The sequence below is a fragment of the Arvicanthis niloticus genome, chromosome 9 (genome assembly GCF_011762505.2).
Source record: "Arvicanthis niloticus isolate mArvNil1 chromosome 9, mArvNil1.pat.X, whole genome shotgun sequence".
NCBI classification, from domain to species: Eukaryota; Metazoa; Chordata; class Mammalia; order Rodentia; family Muridae; genus Arvicanthis; species Arvicanthis niloticus.
In genome coordinates, this window is record NC_047666.1 from 31,736,203 (window position 1) to 31,746,998 (window position 10,796).

Sequence of the window (10,796 nt, forward strand, 5' to 3'; positions counted from 1 at the left end):
GCACTTTTCTATCCTGATGCCAGCTCACCCCGGGGAGCTGATTTGGGTTTTGTCAGTGTGCTTCACCCCGAGGCTGGAGATCCATTCATGGGAAGTCCATGGAGCTCACACCAAGTGACCTCAGTGTTTTGGAGTACTCAGTAGAGAAGGCAGGAGGAGGAAGAGCCCATGAGGATAAGGAAGGCAGACAGAACATCCTAAGTGTTCTGAGGCCCCATCATTCAGAACACAAAGAGAAGAAGGTGATAGAGTTGTTGGAGACCAGACATTGGCAGGTCCAGGGAGTTGTAAAGCTGAGTCTTAGAAAATGTTCACAGTTACAAAAAAGAATGTGCTGGAGATATATTGGGTCTTATTGGACATTTATGACCATAAACCTAGCACCTTAGATTTCCTGTATTTTAAAAGATACTAGGAAACAGAAAAGAAAGAGAGATTTATTTATGCTTTGAACAATTGCCGAGGTGTCTAATTATAAGCCCCACTGTGCTTGTGGCCATTTTATAGTTTGAGACAAAGGCTATGACATAAGAAAATGTATGTATGAACCCAGAACTTAGCCCCCTAACCCAAGTCTCTGGGTTCTAGGTGGGAGGGCATAACAAGCTTGTAGCCAGACAGCCGCAGTGGGAAGCACATGTAAAATGTGGTCCTTACTGACCAGCCCAAGTGAGGCTATGCCCACCTGTACAAATACTGACGACACTTACCCTTCTTCACAGGGTTGGGGACATTAAAGGGAGGTCACATGTGGTTTGTAGGCACTGGTAACTGTAAGCAGAGAGGTGTTACCCTGCCATGTTCACGCTCCACCAAGGACTTAGGTACAAGAGAGACCAGGATAGAGCAGTATGAGATATTCATGGAGGCCGAGCAGATGGGAGAGCAGACCAGACAGAAAAAAAGTTGGTCCGATGGAATCACAAAGGAGCTTAACCTGCAGCAGCTCCAAAAGGTACATGTTTATATAGGAGGCCCCAATGTAATGAAATGGCTAATGGAAACATCCCTGTCTCCTTCTACCTGGGTCCTTATCCCATTCTCCTTCAAGAATGGAGTGGGCAGCCAGTGAGGACAACCACCAGGAGGTGCCTTTGTTGCCAATTTGGCATTAACAGCTTTAAATAGGATAAAACATCTTTAAACTGGTTGGCACATGGGTTTTGACAATTTAAATGGATCAGGTTTGAATTCTTGTTAGCAGAAAGATGCTAGCCAAGAGCTCTTTCAGCTCTGAAGAGTGTTACAGCTTAAAAGTTCTTAGAGGACTTCAGGGCACTAACCCAGGCTCCTGCAGAATGAATCTGCTAGTCAACAACAGGAACACCCAGAGCGCAGGTCTTGAAAGCTGGAAGTAAGTCAAGAATGAATTCTCATCTGCTGCTGAAGTAGAGGTCATGCATGCCCCAGAGGCTGGCTCAAGTGAACTTTGAGAATAGGGACAGTTCTGTCCCCTGCCTGTCTTGAAGGCAGCCTTCACTGAGCGTAGCCTTCCTTCAGTGAGGATGAACAACCTAAAGTTGGAGCCCAACCTAAAGTCTACCTTTTTTGATTCTTCCCTCCAGCAACAGTTCTGTCTCTGCAATCCTCAGAACATCTGATTGTACTGGGTACCCTCTGGACCCTGATTGGCTGAATTGTGGGTATGCAAATAAAGTGAAAAATAGGACCAATCAGGGAAGAGTTGTTAAATCTAGTTGGGAAGGGAGAAGAACACTTAGCCCCGGACTCCACCAAATTGCTAACAGTTCACAATCAGGTTGAGAAGACTGTCTACAGAGGACACTTGAAAGACAATTTTTTGTCTGTTCCTGGTTGCTAAGGAAGCTTAGGCTGCTGCTGCTTTTACTTTCCTTTTGTGGCATCAGAGTACACAGTTGTGTAACACTTGCAAGTGTGCCTGTGGTGTCCTGGGGTCCTCTGCTGCCTGTAGAATGTGACATGGTCATCAGGGAGAGGAATGTGGAACTGTGGGCTCCAAGTTCTTTGTTCTCTATTGCTAGAGTCTGGTTAGGTATCTGTGTCTATAAAAGCAACCCAGAACCCTGAGCTAGGAGATCCTGGCACAGCACATAGACCTTATGGAAGGAGAAACTGAGGGTGAGCAAGGAAAAGGATGTACTATAAATAGCAAATAAATCCAGGCTACACTACAACTGTGACCTGTATCTTCTCTGTACCTCAGTCATGGCCTGAAGGGATGGGATATAACCATCTTAGGGTTGTTTTTACAGGAGACAACCAAAATCCATCAGAAACAGCCACACTCTACAGTAACAAAAACGCCTTGAAAACAATCTTGGCCCTATAAGCTGAATGTTGTGTAAACTGTAATGTGTTCAGTGGACCACAGAGAACACTGACAGCAATTATGAAATGTGTGAAAGACAAAATCCTTTGTAAATTGCCCATATCCCTGGTAAGTCACGGTGGCAAGTGGGAGCTGCCGAGTGCCCTGTGAAGTAGAAAGGGTCTCAGAAACCACTGGGCCTCCTCTCAGACCTGCTCCTCCTAAGTAGCAGAGCACTTTGCAAGCTGTCATGAGCCATGCACAGTGTGCCCAGTCACCTATGAAGTGCCCCACCTGCACAGCACTTGGTAAACGGCAGGCAGTCTATGAAGGGCAGAGCATCTTATAAACTATCAAGTTCCCCATGACTTACAGACTGGAGTGAGACCTGGTAAAAATAATACGGTATGCAAATACCTGTGTGAGAACCTCACAGGGTTTGTGAGCAGTCGTGATCTTTATGAACATCAAAGGCTTGGTTGTACTGTGTGTGCTTCCAGTCATGAGGGGACTCTTTGCTTCTGCGTGACTGTACTGTACCCCTCTCTTCTGCCCACCTTAGAAGAAGTGGGGCCAACTGAGTCACAACAGGAGGTACCAGGGACGAGTGAAGAGAAGTGGCTGTAGCAAGCCGCCACGAGGCACAGGTTCATGTGCTGAAATCCTTAGCTCCATGGTGATGGTGTTAGGAATGTGGGCTCTGGGAAGTGACTAGGCCACATGAGCAGAGACATGAGTGGAGTTAATATCTACAAGCTAGCTTCCCCCTTCTGCTATGTGAGAAGAGTGAGAGGCTGCCATCCATGCTGATTTCATCCACGAGTGTCAGCAGGCACTCCTTGACTATGGACTGCCAGTTTTGAGAACTGAGCACAGTTCACATCAATGATCTGTTTGCCGTGCATGCATAGTGCTTTTAGAGCAGCCAGAATAGCCAAACCGTATGGCTTACGCAGCAGACTTGTGTCATCTCAGTTCTAGGGGCTGGAAACTGGACCCTCTCAAGTCACATTCTTGCCTCTCTTTGGCTTTAGTGACAGCACTACCCTGATGTGACACTAGTCATGCAGGATTAGGGGCCCACCTCATTCCAGAATGACTATATCTCAACTATTGTGTCTCTACTGATGCCACATTCTAGGGTTCTGGGGTTGGGGTTTCTGCATATGAATTTAAGGGATACATTTGGCCAACAGCACTGCATGATGGCTTCTACTCCACTCTCCTTTGCTGCTTTGCAAAGTCATCTGGAACCTGTGGGCATTGCCCGTGCTCAGTGTAGCATGGACCCAGGAGCTGGTGGCATGGGAAGGAGAGCTATGCGGTCCTTCACAGAAGCTAAACTGGCCTCCAATGGCCCTCAGGTTCCAAGAGCAAACACTTTCTCCCTTATGACAACTGGGAAGAAGAGTGTTTTGCTAGTCTCTCTAGGGTCTGGAATAGGGTGGGATAGCACTCAGTGAACTCTGGGCTCTCACCCCTGACCCCCTAAGCTATGTCATCTTGTCACCCTCCCCTGCAGCATGTCAACCTATGTCACAAACCAGGATGATTCTGAGTCAACTAAAAGACCCCCATCCGACGATTATGAAGGAAGTGTGTCTTCAGTGGCGCTTGTGGAAAAAATAGAAAAAGAACCTTCTCCTTCCCCTGAGAAGTATGTTTTCCCCATGACTCTAGTTGGCAGATTACAGATGGCTCATTACAGGATTCCCTTGCACATAGGCCATGAAAGCCTACCAGAGCATGCCTTTTGCCTTGGTAATCTGTGTCCCTATGGTTGTAGGCCAGGCCAGCCCTTGATTGACAGCCTGTTTTGCAGTGTCCCACTGGGTGTCAGGGTTGTGCACTGGGCGATACACTTTGTAGCAAGGCTCCAAGTCCAGATTCATCTGTCAGAAGGATGGAGAATGCTCTCAGCTACAGCAAGTTTCTTGGTGATGGTTAACAGGGAACCAAATACCAATTCTGCAGTGTCACCCCTTTCCAGAAAGATAGAAAAGTACTAGGATCAGACGACTGGCCCAAGATGGGGCTGTCCCCTGCAACTCTCCCTCCAGGGCCATGCCCTCATCAGCGAGGCCAGGCTCCCTGCCTGTTCCCTTGATGCCCAGTACCTGCATCTTCCCATTGTGTATTTAGGTTCAAACAGCCTGAAGAGGAAACACAGCCTTTCACCAAAACGAGGAGGAGCAGTAAGAAGACCACTGGCTTTAAGAAGTTAAACTCTAAGAAGTGATGCTGAGATCGCCAGCGATGCCCTCCCTACACCTAGCCCCACCTCCTGGTCTCCCACCCCCTTCAATAAATGCATGTGTCTCTAGTGTCTGGATGAGGCGTGGGGGGTGGGACAGGCCACCACAGCTCTGACTCCAAGGAGGCCAGAAGTCCTCATAGCTAGTTTCAGGCTGGGTTCTTGAAAACTTGCTATCCCAATCTCAGAGCTTTCTCTATGGCCAGGAGTAAGCCTGAGACTACCATTCTGGGGAACAAATGTCTCATGGCCAAGGGCCTTCCCACTATACCATTCAGCAACCCTAGGGAGCCTCAGCAGGGGCTGGACTGTGTCTCCCATCCTCTGTTGAGTGGCAAAGACTTCTGGTAGAAAGAAGATGAGAGAGGAGAAGGACATAGAAGGGGAGAAGAGAATGAAGGAATGGTGAAAACAGATGAGAAAGCAGGCAGGAGAGAGAAGGATGGAAGAGCAGATAGGGATGCCAAGGGAGGAAGGAGAATAAGAGGAAGAGGAGGAGTGGGCTGAAGGCCAGAGTCCAGCAGACACCTTGCAGGCTCTCCTTCCCGTTTAGTCCAGCAATGGAACATGTTGGTAGACTGCATTCTCATTTCCCTGAGTTCGTGGTCCTGGAGCCCATTTATCAGCATCCACAGGCCCCAGGCAGCTGTGCTCTTGGTGCTTGTTGCCTTGTCCCTTAGCTCTGAGAGAGCTGGATCTCTCACGACTGTGTGGTTGGTAGGAAGCATATCCCCATAGCAAAGACTGTGAAGGGTCTGCCTTGGCCTTTGTGCCTAGAATAGAGTCCAGGTCCCTAACTCCAGGCAGCATTTGGTGCTGTGTTTTACAGATAAGAGCAAGAAGGCTAAAGTTCTGTTCTGTCGTCGTAGATAGGTCCCCCTAAGCCTGCTGAAAGTTAGAACCAAGGCCTCTGCTCAGGCTACAGTCTAAAATAAAGCCTCAGACCTGCACCTCTCTGGCCTTTAGGCTGTGTGCTCAGCTGTGCTCACATAGATATGCTAAGTAGTTAGTGCTCTGTGCACAGGAGAAGAGGCAGGTCAGGTCCTGGTGCAATGCAGGTTGCCTATTACTCTGGGAGGTGCCTGTGAATAGGGGCACCTCCCACTGGCAAAGCAGGTAGTGAATTCCAGAGCAGCATCAGATTGCTCCTGGAGGAAGAGGAGAAAGAGGAGGAAGAGAAGGAGGAGGAGGAACAGGAGGAGGAGGAAGAGGAGGAGGAGGAGGAGGAGGAGGAGGAGGAGGAGGAGGAGGAGGAGGAGGAGGAGGAGGAGGAGGAGGAGGAAAAGGTAGAGAAGAGGAAAGCCTTACTTCATGGAAATGTCAGGAGAGAGAGAGGTAGGCGTCTTTCCACAGTGGCTCTCACAAAGGCAGGAAGATGCTGGATTGTCTGAGCTGTGATTAGTGTAGGGCTTCTTAAACTTTTCCCATTTGGGACCAAGAAATTTTTTTTTACATAACCCTGGGCATATAGGTATGCAAATCATTTACTGATAATAATAAATGTATTTAGAAACAATTCTTTGGCATACCTGTGACTTTCCATTTATTAAGGATGAAAGCAACTTTGCATCCTTGTGCCATGAATGTGTTCATGCATTTTACATAATCTTGCCTGAATATTCAATGCTGTAAAACTTAGAGCATCTTGTCACCCTGTAGAATTGATAGGTATTTTGATTTTAGAATCATCAATGCTAAGAATCATCAATGTTAAGAATGCCACTTTACACAAATATAAAGTGGCAGAAGTACATTTAAGGCCATTTCAGAAATGGTTGGGCAATTTTAAAATAATGCATTATGTCCAAGTAAGGTTTGTCCTAGAGATACAAAGTTGGTCCAAGGTCAAACACCAATTACCATCACTCCCCATATAATTGACTAAAGAGGAAAAACCAAACACTAGCTTCACTGGTAAAGAAATGCAGCAGATACAATCTCAGCAAATCAAAAGTAGATCAACATCTTAAATTCAAAAGGTTGATGAGAAAAACCAGCACTTTCTTCACACAGACTCTTTAAAGGCCAGTGAGGTTAGAAAGAAGACAGCGCTGCCACCAGCACTACCACTGACAACGTGCACTGGAGACCTGAGCCCCCACATGAAAGAAAGCAAGGGGCAGGACACGAGAGGAAAGAATCAAATGGAGTCACTGCAGGTGACTGTTCTCTACCTAGAAAACCCAACAATCAATGGGTAAACATCAGAGCTGTGACACTAGATAAAAATATAAAGTCACTTTCTTACCACAAAAGGCCCAGGACCAAGATGCAGGACCCATGAATGATGTGGACTCCTGAGCAGAAATGACATCCATCGATGCCTTGATCCCAGAGTGAACTGAAGCTGAAAGGGGAGGCTCTCCACTAGAAGCCCAGCATGTCGACCCAAGGCCATCAGGCACACCACAAATCAAGGCTCCTGGTTGCTGAGGTCCCTGATGCCTCTCACCTAAGACCTTTGAAGGTCTCTTTTATAAAGTAAAGTCATTCCATGCATTCTCTCTCCCAGCTGTGCTGAGACTGCACAAGCAGTTTGGCTTCTGGGTCCCCATGTTTCCATTCATAAAATGTGATGTTCCAGGGTAGCAACCCCAGATGTAATGCAGGGAATGCCTTTAGCTTGACTTTGGAAGATGTATATGATAACAAATTACAATTATTAAGCAGATCCCCCCATTGTCATTTTCCACACTAGCAGGACCCACCTACCTGTGGGTTGTCTCTCAGGCTCCAGTATCAGGAAGGGTTAAGGAGCTTGGCTACCAGCCAAGCAGAAATAGTATTAGCCTTGAGCATAGCATTCCCATATCTGTGCAATCTCCCTCCCCCAGCCCAGCCTTTGGAAATGAAAGCCTAGCCTAGCTGAGGCTCCTCTGCCCGATGTCTCCTAATGACCTCAATCAGAGAGAGTGGGTACCCTCTCTCGGTTCCATCAGCTCCCCAGCTCGACGAAAGCTCGGAGCTGTCCTAAAGCTGTCAGCTCACATGTGGGAGAGACTGGGCTGTGCCCACTGCTGGTCCAGTTTGAAGCAAAGAAAATAGGAAAAGGAAGGCTGAGGGGTCCTGAGGTGGAGAATGGGTGCTGGGGAGTTACTGTGGCCAGGTGCCCTGCTATGGACTACAGCGGGAGGTTTCCTGCTGCAGATTATGGCCCACTAATGAGTTTCCATTTGGAGGATGTGATCCACATTTTGAAGAAGATAGCTGGAATAGGAAATAGCATGGTGCGTGTAAAAAGGTGACAGACTCTATTCAACCATCGTGAGTGTAATATCGACACATAGGCTCTGAAGCACACGCAGCCCCCTTGTCCCAGCCATCTGTGTGTGTGACCTCAGATACTTTGTTTTAAATGACTGTTGTCGGAGGACCTAGTTTACTGTGGATGGTGCCACCCCTGAGAAGGTGGTTCTGGGTCATCTAGAAAAGCAAGCTGAGAAAGTCATGAACAAACCATTAAGCAGCATTTCACTATAGCCTCTGCTTAGTCTCTGGGTTCCTGCCTTGAGTTCCTGCCCTATATTCCCTTGATGATGGACAGTGATGTGAAAGTAAGTGTAAGCCAAACAAACCCTTTCTTCCCCAAGTTGTTTCTGGTCATGGTCTTTACCACAGACACAGAAAACAAACTAAAAGTGTGTGTGTGTCTATGTGCATGAGAGGGTAAGTGTGCACAGTTGTACATTCAGAGAGGCCAGAGGAGGACACTGGGTGTCCTGCTCTATCATGCTTATTCCTTTGAAGACAAAGTCTTGCTAACCTAAGTCAGGCTGTGGCCATTCTCCTGTCTCCACCCCAGACAGTGTAAGAGCTTTGAACTCAGCTCCTCATGCTTGTGCAGCCAGTGCTTTTGCCCACTGAGGCATCTCCTAAGCCCAGATCTTGGTTATTCTAATAGGCGTGTAATGGTACCTACCTCATTGCCTTTTAAACTATGTTTCCCTAATGGGCTTCTTTCTACAAGTCATTTACCATCTCTATCTCTTCTTAAGTGCAGTGTCTCTTTGGGTGTTTGGTCTGTTTTGTCAATGAGGTTGTCGTCTCCTCATTATATATATCTATATAATATAATATATTATATATTTCATATGTATTATGTATAATATATATAAATTATGTAGTACAGTATATATTTATATATACCAGTATACACACATTATATGTACATATGTATCATATACATACACACACACACACGTACATATACCCTTCCCCAGAGCTGGGATGGAACCCAGGACTTTGCACATGCTAGGCAAGAACTCTTATCACTGAGCTTCAGGCTCAGCCCTTGGACAACAAGCCTTTTATTGGATATGGCTTCTGTCAATATTCTCTTATAGTCTGTGGTTGTCTTCTCATTTTTTTGGCATTATGTTTTACAGAACAGAAAAATTTAAGTTTGATTAAGTCCAGCTTGTCGACTTTTTCTCCCATGGGCCATATCTTTGCTGTTGAAGCTAAGAGGACATTGTCATAATCAATGTTATTTAGATTTTCTCTAGCATTTTATAGTCTGACTTTTTACACCTTGGCCTAAGACCCATCCCGAGTTAGCCTTTGTGGCAAGCTTAAATCCTGTGCAGATTCACCGTTTGGTGCACGCCTGCGCTACAGTGTTTTCATACACATCATATCTTTTTTGCTCCTCTGTCAACGGCTGGGCCACAGCACTTGCACGGCTTCAGCTATGGGTTCTCTTCTTGCTTCACGGCGTGTTTGCTTGTTCTTCACCGTGGCCACAGAGACTTTGTGCTAACTGTGATACAGTATGCGTTGAAGTCTGGGGATAGCTCCAAGCTTTGTTCTTCTGTCATTTTTCAGAAGTGGAAATCGAAACACCAAGCTGTTAAGTTATTTGCCCAGTGTCGCAGCCTTTTTTCATGGCTGGTGGGAAAGCAAGCTGATGCAGTCACTTGAGAAAGCATTAAACTCAAATCCTTTGACTACACAGCTAGCATTCAGGCTTAGATTACAACAGAAATGAGGAAAGAGGGAAGAGAAGAGGAGTAAGATGCATGATCGTTACTCTTGATTATCAGCTTCGTAGGATTTCGGATGACCATGGAAACAAACATCTGGGTGTGTCCATGAGGTGTTATTATTAATGGCAGGTTAATTGAGAAAACCCACTCCAAATAAGAGTGGCACCGTCCCTCGTTCTGAGATCTACAGCTACGTGTAAAGGAGAAAGTTCACACCAACAGTGTCATGATGCTCTCCTGTTATGGACACAGCGTGGCAAACTGTTTTCATGCTCTTGCTGAAAACAGGGGTGTCATGACTTCCTGCTGTGATAGATGGACATTCCTTCCTTGATTTGCTTTTGACAGGTATTTGGAGTTTTCTTTTTGTTGTTTGTTTATTTGTTTGTATATGTCAGGTATTTGAGAAGGTAGCTTCTACAGGAGATAGCAATAGAATGCCAGGCTCCATTATATCCTCTGAAGCCACCAATGGTGCTGAGTATGGTTGTACCAAGCTGGCCACTTAAGTGGCAGCTAATTTCCCCGGGCAACATGTTTCTTCTCTCTTAAATGCAACATATTTGTGTGCACTCGAGTGTGTGGCTCCCACCTAACCATGGCAATGGACCAGTCAGGAAACCATTCCTTGTCCTGTGAGGAGAGAGACACAAGACCCAGTCAGTATAATGTATGATGTGTCCAGTAATGACAGGGGCTATGGGAACAGTGAAGGGAGAGCCTGATTGAAGAGGTGACTTTTGAACAAAGCCCTGAAGGAAGTGAGAGTCAAGCCATGCAAATGTCTTGAGAGGAAAACCTCCTAAGCAAAGGTCCTGGCTGGGATGGGTACATACTTGCAGTAACGACCAGACAAGGATTTTCCAGGTCTCAGAGGACAAGGTCAAAGGAATAGCCCCCCCCCCCCGCCCCGGAGGAAGGGGAGTCATAAAGGAGCAACAGCCTTGGGGGAGGGGCTTGGGCTTCTGGAAGAACTTTGGTTCTTACTATGGAGAAGAGGAACCACAGAGGTGCTGAGCAAAGTATGGCCACAGTCAGAGTGGCTTGCTAGCCACAGCTAGCAAGAATAGTGTCAGGCACAAGATGAAGACAGGGAAAGGGTGAATACGTTTTAGAAATCTAGCTAAGATTTCTTAAGCAACCACCTGCGAGGTGGGAGGGGGAAAAGGTGGCAGACATGTCCTAGGGTTTCTGGAGAAGGTTCTAGAATCCTGAGGAACATGGAATGGGATGCCAGGAGCTAGGGTTTGTGTCCATTTGTGTAAAA

The 10,796-nt window shown here is 46.6% G+C and overlaps 1 protein-coding gene across 1 annotated transcript in view; it reads left to right on the top strand.

Annotated features, from left to right (window-relative positions):
• The window catches only part of C9H3orf20 (chromosome 9 C3orf20 homolog), a 42,849-nt gene extending 37,124 nt beyond the window's left edge, over window positions 1-5,725 (top strand). The window contains exons 15-16 of the mRNA XM_076940130.1: window positions 3,813-3,947; window positions 4,433-5,725. Coding sequence (XP_076796245.1) covers window positions 3,813-3,947; window positions 4,433-4,529 — 232 coding nt within the window. The 3' untranslated portion in view covers window positions 4,530-5,725. The remainder of the gene's footprint in view (window positions 1-3,812; window positions 3,948-4,432) is intronic.
• Window positions 5,726-10,796: the final 5,071 nt, after the last annotated feature.